The sequence below is a fragment of the Aotus nancymaae genome, unplaced genomic scaffold (assembly GCF_030222135.1).
Source record: "Aotus nancymaae isolate 86718 unplaced genomic scaffold, 86718_ANA_hifiasm-v0.15.2.pri h1tg000011l, whole genome shotgun sequence".
Taxonomy (NCBI): domain Eukaryota; kingdom Metazoa; phylum Chordata; class Mammalia; order Primates; family Aotidae; genus Aotus; species Aotus nancymaae.
The window spans coordinates 64,869,591-64,895,082 of record NW_026988422.1 but is presented as its reverse complement, the minus strand read 5'-3'; the positions used below and the strand labels follow the sequence as shown (position 1 = coordinate 64,895,082).

The following is a 25,492-nucleotide window of genomic DNA, read 5'->3' as shown; positions in this document are numbered from 1 at the left end:
GTTTTTAAAGAATGACTTTGTATCCTGAGGCATTGCTGTATTCACTTACTAGTTTTACAATTGTATTGATTTTTTTGGATTTCCTAAGTACACATTGGTGTCACCTGTGAATCAAATGAGTTTTATCCCTTTCTTTTACTTTTTATTCATTTTTCTTGCCTTGTTGCAATGCCTAAGGACTCCAGTACAATCTTGAATAGGTGAGACTGGGAGGAACACTTTCAGTATTTCACCATTATGAGGTTTTCTTTTTGTATATGCCCTTTATCAGGTTAAGAAAGTTCCCTTCCATTCTTAGTATGGTGATAATAGTATTCCTATTATAGTTAATATGAGTTAAATTTTACCATACTTTTTCTACCTTTATTGAGATAGTCTTACATGTATTTTTGTATAACACATTAATTCTGTGCATATATGGGTAACTTCTATAATATTCCTGGTGGATGCAGAAGAATTGCCTAAGAGAAGCCCAGGCATATATTTTGAAGTGACCACCATGATTCTAGTACCAAATACAGTTTGATGTCACTTGATCTCCACCTGAGCCCTGTGGCTAACTTATCAGCAGTTTGAGCTGTTGCTATTTTCAGTTTTTCCTTTACCAATCTTCTTAACAAAACAGATATCTTTTATTTGGGTGGTAATGTTGGGACTTTGGGTACTTTTCATTTTGTTCCTTTGTCTGTATTTTCTAAATTTTCATTAGTGACATAGATTAATTGTGTTAAAAAAAAGTTTTAAAGTTCGATATAGTTAATTAGATTATGAATTAATACACTTCAAACACATTTCTGTCAAGTCTTTCTAAAATTATATCCAAGTCACGTGGCTTGGTTATGGGTATTTCTTAAATCTCTGTGACCAATACATTCACAAACCATTTCGTGGTGGGTGACTAAGGACTTCTCTGTTAATCCTTTAATCATTTAATTTTAGAAGGTGCTCATTTTTTCTCAGCCAGGCAGGAAACTTTAGATTTGAAAATAGAAGTCTTAATCCCATTACCTCATCTCTGTCCACTGAAGTCCCTGACTTTAAATGTCAACAGGAATCAAATTTACTTCATGAAACAAATCATCAGCATTGATCATCCTTTATCTAGTACCACATTTTCTCATTACTTTTCACATGTTCTGTATGCCCCACTCTGAGGCAGCCAGGCAGTGCATATATATACTAAAATTAAATACATTTAATGCTGTGTCCTCCAAACTGTTTTAGCTTACATAATGCTCTTACTAACAGCTTGGTTAGACATGGCCAACAACTACTTGTACTTACCATTTTCCACACTGCCTGTTTTGAATATTGTCTTATGAAAATTCTCATCCCCAAATAGTAAGGAAAAAATGTAGGCTTTATAACTGTATATAAAGAATAACCCTTATGTTGCAGAACTGTGTATATATATGAATGTGTATATACAGAGTAAGACCGCTTGAAGGAAACATATCATGATGGTGATGTTGATTATCTGGGGTAGCAGCAGGATTTAGGTGTTTTTAATGGTATGTGCTTCTGCACCTTCCAACTTTTCTAACATATAACTAGTTTCTTAAAGTTATTAAGAAATTTAATTTATTGATATCTATAGAAACAAACTGTTATTTATTTCAGAACTTGGTGACTTGAACATCTATAAAACCAATGTGCTTTGAAATAAATTAATATGTGAGTAGCTTAGATGCAGTGTGCCTTAAATCTCCAATGTCTTCATTGGAGGCAAAGAACACTTAACCCTATGGCCCTTAGGACAGTGTGGGACAAGTCACTTAAGTGGCATCTGTCACTTCAGGACATATAAAGGTGCAAGAGTGTTCTAGCCTTTCCACTTTCCCCTATTCTATGGCTACTTGATTTTATTTCCTTTCTTAGAAGTTCTTTTGGTATTTAGGATATCATTGAAAAAGCCATGACTTTCTTTCATCTGATATGTAACCAAGATTCTCAACACAGATCCATAGTTGGTATTGATAAGCTTTGGTTTAATTTACTGTAAATAAATATTCCAAGAATGCTTTCTGCATATTTATGATCTACTATTTCTAAAATACAGTAACTGCCCACCTGGCACCCACTTAGATAGCATGAGGAATGCAGGATTCACTTGGAACCTAGAACTATCTCAATATCTGAATAGCAATTGTAGGCCTTACCATACAGTGGTTGAGCACTTTTGAATGTCTAGAAGCATGTTCACATGTATTATTTCATATTTTCTTCTAAACGACCCTGTGAACTAGAACAGGGATTGTGATTATTTCATCTTGCTATGAGGAAATGGCACGAAGTGGCTTGCCTTAGACCTCAGTGAGTTTGTGGTAGAGCCAGGAGTAGAAATAAAACCTTTCATCCCATGACTTGATCAAAGGCCCCACAATTCCAGATGTCTTTTTCCAAGATCATCCCCAGGGATACATGGACACTAAGCAATAATCCTGATAATAATAATATCAAAAATGTAATGTTTGCTATATGTAATTCATATACATTAACTCAGTTCTCACAACAATGTGAGAGGTAAGTACTATTATTATCTCAGTAGGCCTTAGTTGAGGGGATGGAGGCCTAGTACATCTAAGTAACTTACACAAGGTCACAGAGCTAGTAAGTTGGTGGAGTAGCCAATAGATGAACCAGCGTGGAGCCACAGTCCATGCTCTTAACCACTTGACAATGCGGTAAGTCCTATCTGCTTCCCACCTGTTTATGCCCAGGTTGACCTAGGCTAAATATGGAAATTCTTCTGATAAGGGTCCTAAAACTCCTTTTCTCCAAACTTATAGAAGTATGTGTCATATATTACTTAAGCAATAAGAATACTATCCTATCTCCTTGTGGAAAGAACCAGGGACAGTAATGAGGTATAATAAAACTGAAATATTTTTGCTCAGTAGTTAGACAAGGTTGGAAGGTTTCAGGAATTTATATCTGCCATGGTTGCTGCAAGGATCTTTTCCTCTGTCTCTTGTCTGGCTGCTAAGGAGCTTGGATTGCAGGTAACAGAAGCCAAGTTTACTAACTGTAAGCAAAAATAATTTATTCTAAAGATATAGTAGCTTACAGAATCAAAAGAAAAGCTGAATACTCAGGCTTCAGGAAGTTGGTACATCAGCTTTTACTGTGTTACAACCACCTCAAAATTTAGTACCTGAAGAAAAATAAGCCACCATTTGTTTAGCTTATGATTCTGCAAATCAGCTATCTGGTCATTGCTTGAGCATTCTCCTGTCTGTGCTAGGCTCATCTGACCTCCTCAGGGGTCTACTCTTGGGTCTGCATCAGTTGTCTTGATTCTTCATATGGTCATTTATCACCTGGCAGGTCACTCACATTACGGTCTTGGAGTTCCAAGTATAGCAAAAGAAGCCAAGCTCCAATGCACAAACGCTTTTCTAGTCTCTGCTTGAGATATTTAATGTCGACTAAAGCAAATCACATAGCCACGCTCGGAGTCAGAGTGGGAGGGAGCTGCCCAAGAACACAGACAGAAAAGGAGGAAGAATCTGTGGCCATTTTTGCTATCTCCCACAGGTGTCCAGGAACCTTGGCAGCTTTAAGACTCAAGTCAGCAAGAACTAAGGTGAAGGCTTTCTAGGGTGCCTCCATCTCAATAACTAAGCCCCGGTTATATTCCTGCCCTTAAGTCATTCCATTCAAGATTTCCAAAAAGAACCTCACTGTGCTTGAATCACATGCATCATGGATGGTGCACCTTGGTTGACAATTGGTTAAGACTTGAACAAGAAGGGGAAGTCCCCGAAAGGACAGTTGTGAAGTTGTTATCCAGAGTAGTGTAGATGGATGCAGAGAAGGCAATACAATATTCCTTCTCTCTGTATTGTTCACTATGTTGACTTTGTCCTTTCCCTCTGAACCATGTGGGTTTAAGAATTTATTAAAGGCAAAAGTAATAATCTCAGCCTATTATGAACAACAGAAGATTTCAAATATTCAACTCAAAAGATACCTATTATAAAGCTAGTGGTGCTATTCGTCCATTCTCACGCTGCTATAAAGAACTGCCTAAGACTGGGTGATTTGTAAAGGAAAGAGGTTTAATTGACTCACAGTTCTTCAGGGCTGGGGAGGCCTCAGGAACTTGCAAACATGATGGAAGGGGAAGCAAACACATCCTTCTTCACATGGTGGCAGGAAGGAGAAGTGCCAAGCCAAGTGGACAAAACCCTTATAAAACCGTCAGATCTCATGAGAACTCAATATTATGAGAACAGCATGGGGGTAATTGTCCCCATCATTCAATCACCTCCCACAGGGTTCCTCCCATGACAAGAGGGAATTATGGGAACTATAATTCAAGATGAGATTTGGGTGGGGACACAGCCAAACCACATAACCTGGCATGGGTCAAGATCTCACCGACATCTCCTCTTTTTGTCATTGCTATGTATTTATTGGCTACCAAGTATACAGCCAAGAAAGGGACTGGACTGGTGTTCTGATGTGAGATCACATGATCCTTGTCCCTGGCAGCAACTCCAGCAGTTATTTGTTTAAATCAGTTTTATACTTTATGCAGAATTGGAATGCTGATTTTAAGACTTTCGAGAAATAAAGAATGGATGGCAGTAAAGTTGACATTTAGCTGAAGTCCAGGCAACAGGGAAAGCCTAAGATAGTCTGTTACCATTGTCACCAGGGAGCTAGAGCACTTAAGATTGAATTATTGCCCAAATAATAGAAGGGTTGAAAGGAATAACAGATCCCTCATATTTGCCAAAATGCCTTTCCCTTTGGACTAACAACCAGGGCCATTTTTCTGGTTATAATAGCCTGCTTTTACAAAGGATGGGGAAGAGGTGATACATGTGTGTGTGTGTGTCTCTGTGTGCGTGTGTATATGTGTGTGTACCCATGCCTAGTACACTAAGCATTTTCTCCAAATGTTTGACCAAGTTTCTATAAAGATTTAATCATGCGCCTCTAATATATTTAGAATAAATTTATTAGTTTATTAGTTAATTGATTAGTTTATTCTAATAAAATGAACTAGACTAATAAATTTATTAGTTTACTCTAATAAATATCCAAACATACTAGGTGTTTTAATGTTTTGTCACGCAAAAGGTAGAAACATTGAAAAGATGGGTTAAAAAATGAACAAAAATAGAAGTTGTAAAATACTTTCTTTCCACACCCCAGTGGATCAACTGAATATCTTCTTAAGTCTACTCTTCCACTTTGGGGACTGCTTGTCTAGACTGCTAAAACATTTTACACCTGCCCAACAGTTACAAAGACATTTTTCAGTACCAGAGGGATAATAGAAAGTTGAACATTCTGATTTGATCACAGTGTATTCATGACCTAATACTTCCTTTATATGGTGAATCCCTGTACTTCTTTGGCATATCCATAATGGCTTTGTGAATGGTATATGTCTTCATACCTAAAGTGCAGACTTTCATATTTCTTGTAGTTCTCAAGCCTTTGAAGTTTATCTCTGCGATAATTACGAAAAGTTTGGATTATTGGAAATCATAACCTGCAACGAACACATTCTTTCTTTCTCCAATTCCTTTCTTCATTGTTCCTGCCTCCTTTCCTTTTTTCTCTGTTGGATTGATAACTAATATAACTTCAAAGGCATTTTCCCTCCCTACTTCCTCCTATCCTGTTTTTTGCTGCTTTAAGAATTTTGAGAGTCTGCCAGTGAGGGAGTTATGCGCGTTAGGGTTCTCCTGGAGCCTCCTGCCCGCCCAGTGGCCGCAGTCATCCAGGTCCAGAGGCCACGGTATCACAGACTCTGCGACATGTCGATGCTGGCTGAGCGTCGGTGGAAGCAGAAGTGGGCTGTGGATCCTCAGAACACTGCCTGGAGTAATGACGATTCCAAGTTTGGCCAGAGGATACTAGAGAAGATGGGGTGGTCTAAAGGAAAGGGTTTAGGGGCTCAGGAGCAAGAAGCCACAGATCATATTAAAGTTCAAGTGAAAAATAACCACCTGGGACTCAGAGCCACCATCAATAATGAAGACAACTGGATTGCACATCAGGATGATTTTAACCAGCTTCTGGCCGAACTGAACACTTGCCATGGGCAGGAAACTGCAGACTCCTTAGACAATAAGGAAAAGAAATCTTTTAGTCTTGAGGAAAAGTCTAAAATCTCCAAAAACCGTGTTCACTATATGAAATTCACAAAAGGGAAGGATCTATCATCTCGGAGCAAAACAGATCTTGACTGCATTTTTGGGAAAAGACAGAGTAAGAAGACTCCTGAGGGCGATGCCAGTTCCTCCACTCCAGACGAGAACAAAAGCACGACAACCAGTGCCTTCACCATCCAGGAGTACTTTGCCCAGCGGATGGCAGCACTGAAGAACAAGCCCCAGGTCTCAGATCCAGGCCCTGACCTTTCCGAGACTCAGGTGGATAGAAAAAAGATGAAGAAAAGAAACAAAGAGGCAGCAGGTAAGGATGTGAAGAGTTCCCCGAAGCCCAAGGCCAAGAGGCATACAGAGGAAAATCCCAAGAGGGACGGGGCCCAGGAGCAGGGGGCCAAGAAGAAGAGTGCAGGGGAGCAGCTCAGAGGCCCCTGCTGGGACCAGGGTTCCGAGACCTCTGCTCAGGATGCTGGGGACTGTGCGCAGCCGCCTGAGGGCCTAGACTTCACCCTGAAGCCCAAAAAGAGGAGAAGGAAGAAACAGCTGCAAAAGCCGGTAGAGATAGCGGAGGATGCTACGCCAGAAGAAATGCCAGTGAAAAAGAAGAAGAAGAAAGATTTCAAATGAATCTCCCCAGCCGGGGCCTTCCAACCACTCAGCTGCCAGGGCTCTGCCAGGGCAGACACTCTGGCCTGAAGTCAGAGCAGAGTTCACCCCAGAGAGCCTGGGCGCATCTTGTGACATGCCCATGGGCTGCTGAGTCCCGCCCTCTCACCACATTTTCCCCAAGTTAGGTTCCCAGGAGGACCTTTTTAATGTTCTAAATCATGGCTCTCAGAAACAAATAAATTTTTATAAACTCTGAAAAAAAGAAAAGAATTTTGAAATGAGAATAATATATACATATTTTTTTCTTCCTGTGAGAACTAACATTTATTGAGCTGTGGGCCAGGATATGCTGGGAATTAGTGTTTTCCCCTTTTTCTAAGAAATTATCTTAACTTGATGTGCTTACACTTTTACAAATTGCATCTACCATCAGTCTATAAGGATGTCCTCTTTGATCTTTGTAACTAAAAGAGAGTTAGACAAGTACTGAAATGAAATCAAATTACCAACTCCAAATCCAATTGAAAAGACAGGCCTGCTGCATACATGAGCTGTTTGGTTATTTTGTTGTCAGTGTCATTGCTGGAAATTCCACATAAAGAATAATGAGCTTTGGGTAATACAAGAGAAAGGGATCATCTGTAGGGATCCTTTCAGCTTCCAGTAATTGCCCCTAACCTTCCTGTGGGTGATGCTGGCCAGCTGACTGTACCCTCACCCCCAACAGATTTCTTGAATTTCTCCTGGAAATGATATTATAGCACAGCAAAGGTAACAAACAGAAGATAGATGTGATACAGACTCAGAATTCATCTTCTTCTAATTCCCAGCACACATGTACAAAAGCACTTACAATAATATGCAGGAGATCTCAGCTGTCTTTCTTTGCCCATACCACCAGCCCCTGATGAAAGTTACAGAATCCCCAACTTTAGTGAAGCAGAAATTCTTATCGCTAAAGTTCAAAATGATCAGACTTGGAATCTGGTAGAATGGCACTATTATAACTGTTTCAGGACTGTGAAGGGAATGACATTGCTGTGTGTGCTTAAAGTATGTTTGCCTATGAGGCTAAGACATTTCTGAGAAGGTGAGACTAGACAGACTCCCAAGCTCCACTCTCAGAATAAGTAGGCATGGGTCTGTGCCCATATGATGGAATATAAAAGTATCATATATGAAGTGGCTGATGAGTACCAGCTCTTCAGGGGCATTACTGATTGGTAGGACGACAGTGCTGGCTAAAAGTATACCCATATATTGAAGGAAGCAGTGAGGGAGATAACAGAGCTGTTGGTAAGACTGAAACCTCTAGGTTTATTATTTCATTTGGCCACTTGACATTCTCTCTAAGGCGTAGCTTGACTTTCTGTTATTCACCAACATAACCAGGAGGATAATCAAGACTCTGTGCTTGTATATTCCTGTTGAGTCTGTCCTGCAGACCCTGGCCTACGGATGGATGAAATGAGTATTCAGACACAGATATGCAGTGTAAGAGCAGCTAGGGGACTGCCCGGCTCTAGTGGCCAAAATGCAGCCCTGAGAAGCTGGAGCTGCTTGCTTTTATTCAGTGCAGGCACAATGCCGAAAACCTGGAGCCACAACACAAGCTGTAGGTAATTAACATTTATTGTTCCCCTTTCAGGGAAAGTCATGTGCATGGATGATCGAAGGTCAGTTCCTAGTCAGCATAAGTAAACAAGCCTGTTAAAATAATTCCCCCACACTCCCTTGTACCTACTCCTTGCCCTCTGCCTCAGGGTTATAGAACAGCTGCCTTCAGCTATTCTATAACGTCCTGACCTTTCAGAAGGTTTGTGTCCTTCCCCTACAGTTTTTCCCACCATTCTGACCAATCAGCCCCCGCTTATCTTTTATAAATCTGGTCCTTTTTTCTGTCTTCTAACTATTGCAGCAGCGAGCCTTTATCTTCCTTGGCAATTGCAGGATCTGGGAATCATCTTACAAAGCCTGAAACTGATTTTACTTGCTTACCCAAGTAAAATCAGATGAGAAATGGCTATCTGACCAAATGTAACATCGGGGTTCAGTCCCCTCTAATTCCACTTTAGGGTATACTGATACAACCTGGCCCTTCACTAAAGTCCAATAACCCAATTGTTCCTAACCACTTAAGAGTCCAGAGGTTTACTGGTTTACTGGATCTTACAAGCATCCTGCGTTGTTGCTGGGGTGTGTTCACACGGTGAGCAGGTGAAGAGTGAGGATGTGGAGGTGCATATGAGTGAGACCTCTGTGGCAGAGGGCAGTCCCAAAGAGTCACCTGTCCTGGTCACAGTAAGAGCATGAGCACTATAGTCCTGCCACTGCTTCTGGGGACTTACCCAGTACTCCTCCAGCATGTACTTTTCTTGGCTCCCAGCCCTGGCATGGGTATAAGAACTGAGCAGAAATCAATCAGAATGGAGACCCTCTTTTTCCCTTGCTTCTATGATACATTCTCCCTTATAGTAATCTTTACCGTAAAGGAGAGGTTAAAGAGGACACCTTTTCACTTCTTTTCATATCATAGAGGTGTTTGATGGTCCATTGAGGAGAGCTTCACAGCCCATCCAAAAGGCTGCGATCCCTCTGTTTACTTCTCTTTGGTGGGCTTGTAAATACAGTCATATGCCACATAACATTTCAGTCAACAATAGACCACATATGTGACAGTGGTCCTGTATGACTATACTGCCATGTTTTTATTGTGCCTTTTCTATCTTTAGATATCTTTGGGTATACAAATGCTTATAATTGCCTGCAGTATTCAGTACAGTAACATGCTATACAGGTTTGTGGGCTAGGAGCTATAGGTTATACCATATAGCCTAGGAGTATAGTAGGTTATACTATCTAGGTTTGTATAACTAAACTCTATGATGCTTCCACAGTGAGGAAAGCACCATCGATGATCCATTTCTCAGGACACATTCCTGTCATTAACCAACGAGGATATGCTCTACAGTTAAGAATGACTGTATTTGAAAATAGGAAGGAAACAGGTACTTTTTGCTATGGCAATATAAAATAAAACACAGCTTAGGGTCTCTGCAGGTCTCACTATCACTAGCTAAGTCTTTTCAAGATAGCTTGTTATATAAAATGTTAAGGAATTAATTAATTTATAAAGCAGAATACTGATTTTTCAGTTTACCATAGATGCCAGAATCCATCCCTGACCTCAGTGTGTGACTTCTGCTGGAGAACTGGTGTTGGCCCTATCAGACAACAGCAAAGTGTTGTCGTGGAGTCTCTGCCCAGCCTGAGTTGGTAAATGGAGCCCTTGTCTAAGACAACCCGAGAAACTGATATCAGAAAGGCACATTGAGGCAGGGAGTCAGTAAGCCAGTTCAGTCACAGTTGGTTGTCAGAGAAAGAGGCCAAAAGTAGGGATCCAAAGGTACTGGGGAAGGCACGGGGAAGTGGGCAATGGCAAAACAGGCAGAAGTGTCGAACCAGAGAGAAAAGATATTCTTGGTCACCACATGAGGCTACACCCCACCAACATGGAATAAACTGGGGATAGTCCTGGACCATTCAATAAACTTGAAGTCTGATGCTTGCTTTTCTGAGCAAAAAAAGGAAAGCTGGCATGTGTTGGGTCAGCCTGCCCTAAAGCAGTGAGGGAGTTGGCAGGGCAGGCTGGACCAGTCATTTGAAGAAGGCGTGCAGCACTGCTTTATTATCACCTATGTAAGTAAAAATGAGAATGTGGTGTCCTGACAAAGATTCTGTTAAGTAGTGGTAAGTGGTAGTTTGATGAACTGGCTTCTTCGCTTTGGGGCTATCTCTGACCTGGTACTTTAGTAGCATCGAAGTATCCTCTGTCCCGGACAATGCTGAGACAGATGAATACACTCATTCTCTGGCTGTCCTTTTTATCATTAGTATTTTGTAATGACTAAGTGGGTCCCAGCGTAGACTCATCTTCTGGTTCTCCTTTTTATCAGAGTATTTTGTGATGACCAGGTAAGTCCCAGTGTATTTTACGCACGTTGGAAGCTCCCTTGATAAGCTTGAGATGACTAACTCCCTCCTCTCACCCTATGCATTTACACATTAGTGCATGACATCACTTGACCTTTTGCCCAAAGACTTCTCTATGCAAATAGATTTATTCCTTATTTAATTAACTTCTTTTCCCTATTGAAAAATGTTCCTAAGAAGTTGTGTCAAGACAACTCTTGCCAATCTCAAAAAGTAATGGGAAAAATTAACCAGATTTTAGCTTAACAAACAAGCATTAAGGAAATACTTGAAATACTAAAAATTAAAATAAAAGCAGGACTTGACTTCCAATCTTGTCTTGGGCAGTTTTCTTAAAATTGCTGACCTCAGGCTTCTCTGGAAAATGCAGAAGTCAAGTTTTACTATTTCAAAAATCTCTCCAAGCCCAAAAATTCCTTGTTCCTCTTTTCACTTAACAAATTACAGGCTGGGTGCAGTGGCTCACGCCTGTAATCCCAGCACTTTGGGAGGCCGAGGTGGGTGGATCCCCTGAGGTCAAGAGTTTGAGACCAGCCTGGCCAACATGGTGAAACCCTGTCTCTACTAAAAATGCAAAAAATTAATCTGGACATGGTGATGTGTACCTGTAATCCCAACTACTCAGGAGGCTGAGGCAGGAGAATTGCTTGAACCCGGAAGGCAGAGGTTGCAGTGAGCCGAGACTGAGCCATTGCACTCCAACCTGGGCAACAAGAATGGAACGCCATCTCAAAAATAAATAAATAAATAAAAACAAATTACTCCATGAATATGAAATGCCTGTTGTGTATCTGTGGCTGGTTACACAGTTTCAAGTACAGGCATACCTCAGAGATACCATAAGTTTGGTTTCAGACCACTAAAATAAAGCAAGTCACACATTTTTTGGTTTCCTAGTACAGATCAAGTGTATGCTTACACTATACTATCATCTATTAAATGTGCAACAGCATTATGTCTAAACAATGTACATGCTTTGATTAAAAACATTTTATTGCTAAAAATGCTAATAATCACTTGAGCCTTCGGCAAGTCATAGTCTTCTTCTGGTGAACAGCCTTGCCTCAGGGCGGTGTTGGCTGCTGAGGGTTGGAATGGCCGTGACAATTTCTTAAAGTAAGACAGCAATGATGTTGCCACATCAGTTGACCCTTTCATGAAAGATTTGTCGGTGGTATGTGATGCTATTTGATAACATGTAACACACAGTAGAACATCTATCAAAATTGAAATCAATCCTCTCAAGTCCTGCTGCTGCCTTATCAACTAAGTTTATGCAATATTCCTTTTAAAAATAGATTCAATCTTATTTTATTTTTTTAAGACAAAGTGTCACTCTGTTACCGAGGCTGGAAGGCAGTGGTGCGATCTTGGCTCACTGCAACCTTCACCTCTGAGTTCAAGTGATTCTCCTGCCTCAGCCTCCCAAGTAGCTGAGACTACAGGCACCCACCACCATACCCAGCTAATTTTTGTATTTTTAGTAGAGATGGGGTTTTGCCATGTTGGCCAGGCTGCTGTCGAACTCCTGACCTCAGATGATCCGCCCAGCTTGGCCTCCCAAAATGCTGGGGTTACAGGCGTGAGCCACCGTGCCCGGCCTCAACTTTTACTTTAGATTCGGTAGGTACATGTGCAGGTTTGTTACATGGGCATATTACATGACATGGAAGTTTGGGATATGAATGATCCTGTCACCCAAGTAGTAAGCGTAGTAGCCAATCTGTATAGTTTTTCAGCCCCAGTTTATGTAATATGCTAAACTCTTTGCTGTCATTTCAACATTGTTCACAGCAGCTTTACCAGGAATAGACTGCATCTCAGGAAAATATTTTCTCATCCATAAGATGCAACTCCTCACCCATTAAAGTTTTATCATGAGGCCGGTTGCAGTGGATCACGCTTGTAATCTGAGCAGTCAGGCAAAGGCGAAAGGACAGCTTGAGCCTGGGAGTTTGATACCAGTCTGAGCAACATAGTGAGACCCTGTTCTCCACAAAAAGAAAAAAAAAAAGACCAAAAAAGTTTTATGATATTACAGCAATTCAGTCATATCTTCAGGTTTCACTTCTAGTTCTTTCGCTGTTTCCACCGCATCTGCAGTTATTTCCTCCACTGAACTTTTGAACTCCTCAAAGTCATCCACAAGGCTTGGAATCAACTTTTACAAATTCCTGTGGATGTTAACTTCTCCCATGAATGACAGATGTTTGTAACGGCATCTAAAATGATGAATCCTTTCCAGGAGGTTGTCAATTTACCTTGCCCCAATCCATCAGAGGAATTACTATCTATAGCAGCCTTACAAAATGTGTCTTAAATAAGAAGATTTGAAAGTCGAGTTCTCTTTCCCATCTTGCAAGATGGCGGGTGAAAAAGTTGAGAAGCCTGATACTAAAGAGAAGAAACCTGAAGCCAAGAAGGCTGATGCTGGTAGCAAAGTGAAAAAGGGTAACTTCAAGGCTAAAAAGCCCAAGAAGGGGAAGCCCCATTGCAGCCGCAATCCTGTTCTTGTCAGAGACAATCCTGTCTCTTGTCAGAGATCGGGAATTGGCAGGTATTTCCGATCTGCCATGTATTCCAGAAAGGCCATGTACAAGAGGAAGTACTCAGCTGCTAAATCCAAGGTTGAAAAGAAAAAGGAGAAGTTTCTTGGAACTGTTACAAAACCAGTTGGTGGTGACAAAAACGGCGGTACCCGGGTGGTTAAACTTCGCAAACTGCCTAGGTATTATCCTACTGAAGATGTGCCTCGAAAGCTGTTGAGCCGCGGCAAAAAACCCTTTAGTCAGCACGTGAGAAAACTGCGAGCCAGCATTACCCCTGGGACCATTCTGATCATCCTCACTGGACGCCACAGGGGCAAGAGGGTGGTTTTCCTGAAGCATCTGGCTAGTGGCTTGTTACTTGTGACTGGACCTCTGGTCCTCAATCGAGTTCCTCTGCAAAGAACGCACCAGAAATTTGTCATTGCCACCTCAACTAAAATTGATATCAGCAATGTAAAAATCCCGAAACATCTACTGATGCTTACTTCAAGAAGAAGAAGCTGCGGAAGCCCAGACACCAGGAAGGTGAGATCTTCGACACAGAAAAAGAGAAATACGAGATTACAGAGCAGCTCAAGATTGATCAGAAAGTTGTGGACTCACAAATTTTACCAAAAATCAAAGCTATTCCTCAGCTCCAGGGCTACCTGCGATCTGTGTTTGCCCTGACAAATGGAATTTATCCTCACAAATTGGTATTTTAAATGTCCTAATAATCTAATTAAATAACTGATTGCCTAAAAAAAAAAAAAGATTTGAAAGTCAACATTACTCCTTGATCCATGGGATATAGAATAGATGTTGTGTTCCATGGATACAGGCATGAAAACAACATTAATCTCCTTATACATCTCTATCAATGCTCTTGGGTGGCCAGGTGCATTGTCAGGGTGTAGTCATATTTTGGAAGGAACCACTTTTTTTCTGAGCAGTAGATCTCAACCTGGGCTTATAATATTCAGTAAACCATGCTGTAAACAGATGCATTGTCATCCAGGTCTTGTTGTTCCATTTATAGAGCATAAGCAAAGCAGATTTGTATAATTTCCTTTTTTTTGAGACGACGTCTCGCTCTGTTGCCAGGCTGGAGTGTAGTGGTGTGATCTTGGCTTACTGCAACCTCCCGACTGCCTGGTTCAAGCAATTCTTCTGCCTCAGCCTCCCGAGTAGCTCGGATTACAGGCACCTACCACCATGCCCAGCTAATTTTTGTACTTTCAGTAGAGATGAGTTTCACCATGTTGGCTGGGATGGTCTCGATCTCCTGACCCCCATGATCCGCCCACCTCAGCCTCCCAAAGTGCTGGGATTCCAGGTGTAAGCCATTGCATCCAGCCTGATTTGCATAATTCTTAAGGGTTCTAAGATTTTTGAAATGGTAAATGAGCGTTGGCTTCAATTTAAAGTCACCAGCCGCATTAGCCACTAACAAGAGTTAGCCTGTCCTTTGAAGTTTTGAAGCCAGACATTGACTTTTCTGTAGCTATTGACATACTAGATGGCATCTTCTTCCAGTAAAAGGCTGTTTTATCTTCAGTGAAAATCTGTTGCTTAGTGTAGCCACCTTCATCAGTTATCTTAGGTAAATCTTTCGGATAACTTGCTGCAACGTCTACATCAGCACTTGCTGTTTAACCCTCTGCTTTTATGTTTTTGGAAATGGCTTCTTTCCTTAAACCTCATGAACCAACCTCTGCTAGCTTTATTATTATTTTTTTTTTTTCTCTGCAATTTCCTCACCTCTTTCCACCTTTATAGAATTGATGAGAGTTAGAGCCTTCCTCGGAATTCAGCTCTGGCTTAAGGGAATGTTGTCACTGGTTTGATCCTCTATCCAGACCACTGAAACTTTCTCCATACCATCAATCAAGCTGTTTCACTTTCTTGTCATTCATGTGTTCACTGGAGTGGCACTTTTAATTTCCTTTAAAAAGTTTTCCTTTGCATTGACAACTTGGTTAACTGGCATGGAAGGCCTTCGACCTATCTCAGCTTTTGACATACCTTCTTCACTAAATATACTCATCTCTCAGGCCAGGCGCGGTGGCTCACGCCTATAATCCCAGCACTTTGGGAGGCTGAGGCGGGTGGATCACGAAGTCAAGAGATCGAGACCATCCTGGTCAACAAGGTGAAACCCCGTCTCTACTAAAAATACAAAAATTAGCTGGGCATGGTGGTGCACGCCTGTAATCCCAGCTACTCGGGAGGCTGAGGCAGGAGAATTGCTTGAACCCAGGAGGCGGAGGTTGCGGTGAGCCGAGGTCGCACCATTGCACTCCAGTCTGGGTAACAACAGCGAAACTCCGCCTCAAAAAAAAATATATATATATGCTCATCTCTCACTTTTGATTGAAAGAGACGTGTAACTCTTCATTTGAATACTTAGAGGCCATAGTGGGATTATTAATTGGCCTAATTTCAACATTGTTGTGTCTCAGGGAATAAGGAAGGCTGAGGAGAGGGAGAGAGACAGGGGAATGGCCAGACTGTGGAGCAGCCCAGAACACACATATTTATTGATTAAGTTCGCTGTCTTATATGGGTCCCAACACAATTACAATAGTATCATCAAAGATCATGGATTGCTATAACAGATATAATTATAGTGAAAATGTTTGAAATACTTTGAGAATTACCAAAATGTGACCCAGAGATGGAGTGAGCACATGCTGCTGGAAAGATGGTACTGACAGACTTTGGGTTGCCATAAATCTTCTGTTCCTAAAAACTGCAGTATCTGTGAAGTACAGTAAAACGCAGTGCAAAAAGACGAGGTGTGCCTTTATATGCTGTTATGTAACAGTTACTGCTATTCCATGTTTAGAAACCTGCAGTGATCTTAGAACATGTGTTCTTGTCACTCCTAATAAGTTCCAATGAACATTTATCAGTAAGTATTTTGTATTTGTCATTGCATTAACAAATTAGGTTAACAAATAGGGGAAAGAAGACAGTAGAGTCTCTATGTTCAAAATATAGACAATTTTCCTCCCATAGTTCTTAGTTTTTATTCAGCTTTAGTGGCTTTGACTGCTACTGAAATCACTATTTAATTGACTCTCTTAGGAACTTGAAATAGATTGTGGCCTAACGTTAGAAGAACCCACCACTTCTCTTTAGTTTGCATCAGTAAAGACACTAGGAACCTCAGAGGTACTGGGAATTTTCCCTGTGGTATAGAATGAGAACCTCATCCTTACACATGGCTTCTGTTTGGCAGCAGCCCAACTCATAAGAAAAACAATTTGTTCTTTAGCATCAGGCTGGACTACAAAGAAAAAAAGAAAAAAAAAGAAAAACAATTTGGAGGTAGCCAGTGGAAGAGATAGTAATTAAAATAATGCTGGTGTTTGGGTTTTGATTTTATTTTAATAAACCAGTAAACTGAATTTTGGAGAATTGGCTTTGAGTTCAATATACTTGGTTTTTGCCTACTTCTTTATGGAGAAATTTGCCAGCTTTATCCCCTTTCACTGTTTCCAGACCCAGTCACAAGTCATAATTGTCTTGGAAAAGATCTAACTGCCACTTTCTTAATACAGACTACAGCAAAGCAGTTTGTTTCCTTCCTCTAAGGTTAATTCATAGTAATAATAAAGATATGTTTTGAACTTTCATTATAATGCTATGTTGCTTTATTTTGTAAAAAGAGTACAGATTTAGAATTTTTTAAATCGCCCCTTATCCCATGGGACATTTGTTTTCACATCAAAATATTATGAGATGATTATATTCCAAAGCTTTCTAATACATACATACTTTCTATAATGACACATTATCATTCCAGTAGTAGTAAGAACAGCCTACATCTACTGAGCATTTATCATTTGCTTGTCTGATAGAATTTAATATTTCCCTAATTTAATATACAGGAAAACTGAGATACAGGGAAATTTAAGACTTGCCTAGAGTCACGTATCTAAAAAGCTGCAGGTATGGAATTGAAACCCAGGCAATTTGAATGCAGATTTTATTTCCAAACCAAGTTAGTTTAAATCATATCAAGTCCTAAGCAGTTTTGAAGCATTAGAGTTACAATACAAACTAAATGAGCATCTTTAAATTTGAAGGGAAATGTTTGATTTCAATTAATTTGAATTTCTTGTTATTCACTCAACAATATGTCCTAGTCACCTTGGGTGGGAATTAACATGCATCAAGAGCATCATCTTGACAGCTACATGGAATTTCATTTTAAGGGTATAACAACTGATATAACGAGTCTCCCATTGTTGGGCGTTCAGGTTTTTTCAACTTTTTCTGTCATAGAAACATTGCTACAATAAACATCCACTGTATACATCATTGCATGTTTGTCATGTTATTTCTTTAGAATAAACTCTTAGAATTTATTTCTTACAAGTCTTACATTTTTAAAAAACAAATTATAGAAAAACAAAATCTCAATTTCAGAAATTTTACCTATGCCCTGCTACCATCCCAGAGAATAGGTTTTAAAAATACATGTAATTATGGGACATGAAACTGCCAAAGGAAAGATAATTTGGTAACAAAGTCTTTTGATATTTTTTGATGGCTGTCAAAAAGAAAACAATCTCTAGAAATTAATTGAATTCAAACATTTCCCTTCAAATTTAAAGATGTTCATTTAGTTTGTATTATAACTCTAATGTTTCAAAACTGTTTAAGACTTGGTATGATTTAAACTAAGTTGGTTTGAAAAGGAATTTATTTTAAGAAAATGATCTTCAATAGGGACAAAGGCCTTTTTTTATCTTTGCATTTTTGGCTTAGAAGAAGATGAGAAAGGCTATTTTGAGGACAAGATTCCCAACAGAAGGGAATCCTTTGGCAGCAAGTGTAAACAGCTTTGGCAGAAAGCCACCCTCCAAAGAAAAAGGACTTCAGCTTGTTTTAAACAAGGGAGTGAGCTCCAGGACAAAAAGGATAACGCTGATGCAGGGGGTGGGCCAATAGGGATTGTTTGGGTGGAAACACTATTACAACGGCTGTCTAGAGCTGCCTCATTAGAAATTGATGAGTTTTGAGATGTGCCCCTTTCCCAGTACTCTAGACAGGATCAATTACCATTCCAAGGAAGTGATATTTTACTCAGGTCCACAATGTTCCTTTTAGCCTTTGTTACCCAATTGATAAATAAAATATAAATACTATAAGTGTAGGTTGTTTCCTGACCATTTTCCCTTTGTTTTTCAGAAAATAAATCACTTACACGTCTACAAAACTGGATTTATGTTTAATTTGAAGAGGATTTGCACCTTTAATTTAAAAATGCTTTAGAATCCTTTTTTATTACTGTATATATAGAAAATGCTTTTTGCTCATTATGTTTCTGGGGTGGGTGTGGATATGTGTATATGCATACTGATGTTTAGCCTTACATTTTCTTTTTTTTGAGATGGAGTCTCACTCTGTCACCTAGGCTAGAGTGCAGTGGCACCATCTTGCCTCACTGCAACCTCCACCTTCCAGGTTCAAGTGATTCTCCTGCCTCAGCCTACCAAGTAGTTGGGATTACAGGCTTGCACCACCATGTCTGGCTCATTTTTGTATTTTTAGTAGAGACGGGGTTTCGCCGTGTTGACCAGGCTGGTCTCGAACCCCTGACCTAAAGTGATCCACCCACCTCAGACTCCCAAAGTGCTGGGATTACAGGCATGAGCCACCATGCCCAGCCTAATCTACATTTTCGAACTGTTGTTTTCAGTTGAGAGAACTGCTGTCTGTTTGAATAAATTACTTGAAAAGACGGATGACAAGCCAGCATCCCATCCTTGTATAATTACATGTGCAATTATGTGCGGCCTTGCTGATTGGTGTGGTTGGATACGACATGCATGAAGGTATAGTGAGGTGGTCAAAAACTCAGTCATTTGAGAATCCATTTCCCTTTGATTCCAAACAACTGACCATAGAAACAGTGGGTGAGATGGTAGCAGAGATCCCCATACACATTCCTGCAGAGACAGTGAGTGGAAGAGCTACTCTGAAGCAGAGTTTCTTTTCTCACTTATTTAATCAAAAAAACCTTTATTGAGTACCTACTATATGCACACGTTTGTTGTCTGTGCTGTTCCTTCATCAGAATTCATTCCTCCTTGGTAAAAGCTTCATTTCCCCTCCCTTCTTACAGCCCCAGCAGATATCCATGGTCCTTAGGTTACTGAAAAGGTTAGATCTTTCCCTCATTAAACCCAAGTCCTATATCTCCTTCTTTGAAGGCCCTGCTGAAGTGGAGTTTTATTTGTAGTAACCTTTTTATCATAAAAAATTTCAAGATGGAAAAATATTTTAGAAAAAAGATTATATCATGAGCATTTCCTCGTGATGCTGCATACTTGTAGACATTTTAGTGGGTGGGTTTTATTTCATTGTAGTCTTCAATTTCTTAACACTCACCCAATTGTTGAATATTTTAAAATTTAAAACATTTTTCCCCTATTATAAATAATGCTAAATGGACATCTCTGTTCTTCAAACTTAGTTAATAATTTTATTAGGGTAGAATTACTAAGTCATTGTTTATGAACATGTGTTAAGATCCTTAATATAAATTGCCTGCTCTCTTTTCAGAGCATCTGTTGCAACTTACAGTTTTGTTAAGGGTCCACTTAGTGTTCTATTATGACACCTGTACTCTCATCGAGCACTAAAATCTTTCCAAATCTTCAGATTTTTTTCTGTTTAATTTTAATTTTTCTTACTACTAGTGAGATTGGATTTTTTTCACATACTTACTAGACATTTTTTAGTTTGTCTTTCAATGAGTTGTCTATTTATGTTCTTTGCTCAGACTTCTATTAGGATTTTTGTGTTTTTCTTATTCACATGTATGAACTTACTGAATATTAAGAAGGTTAGGCCAGGTGTGGTGGCTCATGCCTGTAATCCCAGCACTTTGGGAGTCTGAGGCAAGTGGATCACCTGAGGTCAGGAGTTCGAGACCAGCCTGACCAACATGGAGAAAACCCGTTTCTATTTAAAAAAATAAAAATATATATATGTATGAAAAAAAAAGGTTAATCATTTGTCTTTAATATTTATTCATTATATTTAGGCTAAAATCTCTCCAAGAATATTATTTGTAATCATATTATCACTTACAGAAGATAACTTGTTTTTTTTTCAATGAGATGAGCTTATATCATTTTATATAGGAGATGGTTTTCAATGTTTAAAAATCAAGAATACATACCTTAGAGCTAAGTACAGAAAACATCTATTCCAAAAGCTTTATAAAATAAGGAAAAGTTTATAGTTAAATTGCAAGAGACCTTGGCACTACCAGCCAATACTTCTGTATTGATATAGTCATTGTGTTCTTACTGCACTTAATGCGATGGCTCCTCTGGTGTGCTCATTATAAAAATGTGAGATCTGTGCCCAGACTAAGCAGTTGAAACCGGTAATGAGCTGCTTTGGAATGTCCTGGATTCCAGATAAAATTCTAGTAATCCCTCATTCCCATACTTCAGTTTTCCTTACCTCTAGAGCCCCTGAACTGTGTGGCTCATATGTTCTCCTTTTCCTTTTAGACAATTCTTCCTCGATCCAGGAAGATGAAGAAGTAGAGATGGAGGCCATCAGCTGGCAGGCCAGCAGTCCAGCCGTGAATGGGCACCCTGCCCCTCCAGTGACCTCTGCTCGTTTTCCCAGCTGGGTCACCTTTGATGACAATGAAGTCAGCTGCCCTTTACCTCCAATCACCTCTCCTCTGAAGCCAAATACACGACCAATTGCATCTGTGATCCCAGATATATCTTATAATTCAACAGGATCATTTAAAAAGAGGGACCGTCCCAAGAGCACTTTGATGAACTTCTCCAAAGTTCAGAAGCTGGATATTCCCTCTTTAAACCAACCGCCTTCTGTAACTGAGGCTCCACCGTGGAGGCCAACCAACCCTTTCCTGAATGAGACTCTGCAGGATGTACAGCCCTCCCCTATCAACCCTTTCAGTGCTTTCTTTGAGGAGCAGGAAAGGCGCTCCCAAAACAGTTCCATTTCCAGTACCAAGGGCAAAAGCCAAAGAGATTCCCTCATTGTCATCTATCAGGATGCCATCAGTTTTGATGGTTCAAGCAAAACCCAGTCACACTCTGATGCTGTTGAAAAACTCAAACAACTCCAAATTGATGACCCTGATCACTTAGGCAGTGCAGCTCTACCTGATGATGACCCAGTAGCCTGGATTGAACTAGATGCTCACCCGCCTGGATCAGCACGGTCCCAGCCGAGGGATGGATGGCCAATGATGCTGAGGATCCCCGAGAAGAAAAACATCATGTCTTCCCGGCACTGGGGACCGATCTACGTCAAACTGACAGACAGTGGTTACCTGCAGCTATATTATGAGCAGGGCCTAGAGAAACCATTCCGTGAGTTCAAGCTTGAGATGTGTCATGAGATTTCAGAACCCCGGCTTCAAAACTATGATGAGAATGGCAGAATCCACAGCTTGCGGATAGACCGTGTCACCTATAAGGAGAAGAAGAAATACCAGCCCAAACCTGCTGTGGCCCACACAGCAGAGAGGGAACAGGTGATTAAGCTGGGCACCACCAATTACGATGACTTCCTGAGCTTCATCCGTGCAGTTCAGGACCGTCTCATGGATCTGCCAGTGTTGTCAATGGACTTGAGCACAGTTGGCCTGAACTACCTTGAAGAGGAGATCACAGTGGACGTCAGAGATGAATTCTCTGGCATTGTGAGCAAAGGAGACAATCAGATTCTCCAGCACCACGTCTTGACGCGGATCCACATCCTGAGTTTTCTGTCTGGGCTGGCAGAGTGCCGCCTGGGCCTCAATGACATCCTCGTCAAAGGGAATGAAATAGTTTTGAGGCAGGACATCATGCCCACCACCACCACGAAGTGGATCAAGCTCCATGAGTGCCGTTTCCATGGGTGTGTGGATGAGGACGTATTCCACAACTCACGGGTCATTCTGTTCAACCCTTTGGATGCATGCCGGTTTGAGCTAATGCGGTTCAGGACAGTGTTTGCTGAGAAGACCTTGCCTTTCACACTCAGGACGGCCGCAAGTGTCAATGGGGCGGAGGTGGAGGTGCAGAGCTGGCTGAGGATGTCAACTGGCTTCTCCTCCAATCGTGACCCCCTCACTCAGGTTCCCTGTGAGAATGTGATGATCCGTTACCCTGTGCCCAGCGAGTGGGTGAAAAACTTCCGCAGGGAAAGTGTCCTGGGGGAAAAGTCTTTGAAAGCCAAAGTGAACCGGGGGGCGAGTTTTGGCTCCACTAGTGTTTCTGGCTCTGAGCCTGTCATGAGAGTAACTCTGGGAACTGCCAAGTACGAGCATGCCTTCAACTCCATTGTGTGGAGGATAAACCGACTGCCCGACAAAAACTCAGGTGGGTGGTGGTTCCTCTTCTGTGAAAACAAGCACCAGCACACGTTGTGAAAAGCTGAGATCCGAGTTCCACATCCTGTATGAAGTGCTTGTTTTTGTTGTGTGATGGGAGTGGTGATGGAGGGGGAGTGGGACCAGAAAAGTAAAAATAATTAAGCAAGGTAAGTAATGTGCATAGCAACCCAGTTCACTCTTTTCACCCCCTCATTATCACACATCTGTAAAACTAGGGATTATTATTCTCAGCTGAGCTGCTAAGCAGCTTTGCAGGGTAGCTTCTGAATTTATATTCTTTTGGGACTCATTAATGTATTAGCAGTGGTGCTGGAAGTGATTCATTTCTAGATGGCTTCTGAAGAGACATCTTTCTCACACTGCACTCGGTGTAGGTAAAAGGGCCAGTTTATGGCCAGTCATGGACAAGACACTGAGACAGAAGTTAATTTTATAACTCCAGCTCCTCTGTGCAAAGCCTGTCCATCATAATATCTCAAGCTCAGAGTTTGGCTCTGGGACTTGGGGGATGGAAAAGAAAAGTGGCCTGCAGGCAGACTGAAGATCCAGCTAGGATATGAATTTCTAAAAGGGCCAGAATGGCAGCCGACATATAAAGAAAAGAATGTTTTCTTTAGACAAACAAAAAATGCTTACCAGCCCTAGCTGGGCTGCTCACAGCTATCGGGGATGCTTTTGTGCTTGGGTGAGTCCAGACGACAGTTATTTCCCCTGTGGGTCCAGTGAGATTTAGTGAAATGACAAAATGAGGGAGCACTCAAACCAGCACTAATAGGCATATTTCTTAGAGTAAGTCTGGGTGACTCCAATGGTAGGCAGCAAGCCCATGAGCTTGAAAGCCTTTAAATCCCTTCTTTTCTTTAGAATACATTTTGCCCATCTATTAACAAAAGTGGATATGCTACCTGAGCAAAAAGAGTAAGGTTTAGAAAAACTCTTGATTGAAATGGCTTTATCTTATATGTCTATCCTTTCTTCCATTCTCACTCTAAATCCTAGCAGATGTGTTCCGAGTCTCCCTCTCCTGCTCTGAGTGTGGAGTGGCTGTATTATTATATCCTAAAGGTAATGCAGTGTGATGGCAAACGGCAATATGATCCGGCCAGCTCCCCAGTTATTCCAGGGAGTGGACACACACCAGGGTGTTCTGTATCAGACACTGGGTGTAGCTGTGCAAACTGAAGAGACAATTGGACCTCTGTGTTTGAGGATGGATTTGCTACTCCCTGCTTCTAAACTGACAGCATTTTTTAAACCAAGTGTTCCTCTCTGTGCCTGCTTATTCATTTCCCCTGCAGTCAGCACTGCATTCTGCTGATGGTAGCACTGAAACTTCTACCTTATCCACGGGGCCCCTCTGACTTGACAGAGGAGGGGAGAAACCCTGAACTCTCCTTTGACGTGAAAGCCCTTGGAAAGAGACAACCATGGAATTATCGGATTTTCAAGCTGGAAGGGACCTTGGGGATAACTTAGTCAAGTTATTTATAGATGAGAAAATTAAGGTTGGGAAGGTGACATGACATATCTAGAGTCACGCAGTCACATCCAGGGTCCTTTTCTCAATGCCACCGGTGCCTCCTGGTAGATGAAGCCAAGTAGACACAAATATTGAAATCAATCCCACCAGAAAAACAGTTATTTGCAGTTTTTCCAGTGCGTACAAATGTATCTATTTGTTTAAAAGTGATTTCTCCCAAACATTTACAAGTACTGGATGAGAGTTTTTTTGTTTTTTGTTTTACTATAGGCAACAAAGACTTAATAGCCCCCTTAAGGAACAAAACAAATTATTGGATGGGATAGCTCAGAAACCTGAGGGAAAGATTGATCAAGAAGACTTTAGAAAGAGAGGGCGAGAATAGCTCTGGTCATAGAAACTAATGGATGTCTCCTCACTCTGTAGCCTTAGGGACAAATCATCACAGATTATTTTCTTTTCTTGGGTTTTTGTTGTTGTTGTTGTTTTGTTTTTGTTTTTGAGATGGAGTCCGGCTCTGTCACCCAGGCTGGAGTGCAATGGTGCGATGTCGGCTCACTGCAACTTCCACCTCCTGGGTTCAAGCAATTCTCCTGCCTCAGCCTCCTAAGTAGCTGGGATTACAGGCACACGCCACCATACCCAGCTAAATTTTTGTATTTTTAGTAGAGACGAGGTGTCACCATGTTGGCCAGGCTGGTCTCAAACTCCTGACCTCAGGTATCCACCTGCCTTGTACTCCCAAAGTGCTGGGATTACAGGCCTGAGGCACCACACCTGGCCCTATTTTTTGTTCTTTGGCAACTTGGCTCAAGAGTGTAGGGGAGAGGAGTGCATTTTGACTGACATGACCAAGACAACATGTAGCACCGGGAAGATTATTTCCCAAAAGGAGAGAAAGAAAAGGACTGCTACCAGAAAAGAGGGGGAATGGACACAGGACAAGGGAAAAAGCAAAACAGGCCTTCAGCAAACACTTTCCTTAATGATTCCCAGTGGAGAGTGTTCTGTTGGCTCAAGGGCAAGTGAATGCAGCTTATATGCTGTATTACATATCTGTTTCCAGATTGCTGGAACCTCATTGTGGAAGATTTTTGAAATATAGCACAACATAAGGATATTGGGGATGTTTCTTACTTAAATCCTCACAGCCTCGCCCCATTATTGCTTTTGCTGTCAGTTATATAACAATATTTTTAATAGTGAACCCCCAAAAAGAGGCTTCTTATACTTCTCTGGCCAACTATATATTTTCATACCAGTTCAGGAAATAAATAGCACCCTTTTCTGAAACTTGAGATGTATAGGATCTGAATTGCAGGCAGAATGTAAGTTCTCACCCATTGCTGGTATTCAC

The 25,492-nt window shown here is 41.0% G+C and overlaps 2 protein-coding genes and 1 pseudogene across 9 annotated transcripts in view; all 3 read left to right on the top strand.

Annotated features, from left to right (window-relative positions):
- Positions 1–25,492, top strand: part of STON2 (stonin 2) — a 167,769-nt gene that overhangs the window by 129,207 nt on the left and 13,070 nt on the right. For all 8 annotated transcript variants that reach the window (XM_012476888.3, XM_064375104.1, XM_064375106.1 and 5 more), the window contains one exon: positions 20,803–22,641. In XM_012476888.3, coding sequence (XP_012332311.2) covers positions 20,803–22,641 — 1,839 coding nt within the window. The remainder of the gene's footprint in view (positions 1–20,802; positions 22,642–25,492) is intronic.
- On the top strand, positions 4,817–8,127 carry LOC105734145 (PIN2/TERF1-interacting telomerase inhibitor 1-like). Its single transcript, XM_064374496.1, has one exon. It carries the CDS (start codon positions 5,688–5,690, stop codon positions 6,756–6,758), a length of 1,071 nt encoding a protein of 356 aa, XP_064230566.1. The 5' UTR covers positions 4,817–5,687; the 3' UTR covers positions 6,759–8,127.
- Positions 12,423–15,309, top strand: LOC110569168 (large ribosomal subunit protein eL6-like; annotated as a pseudogene).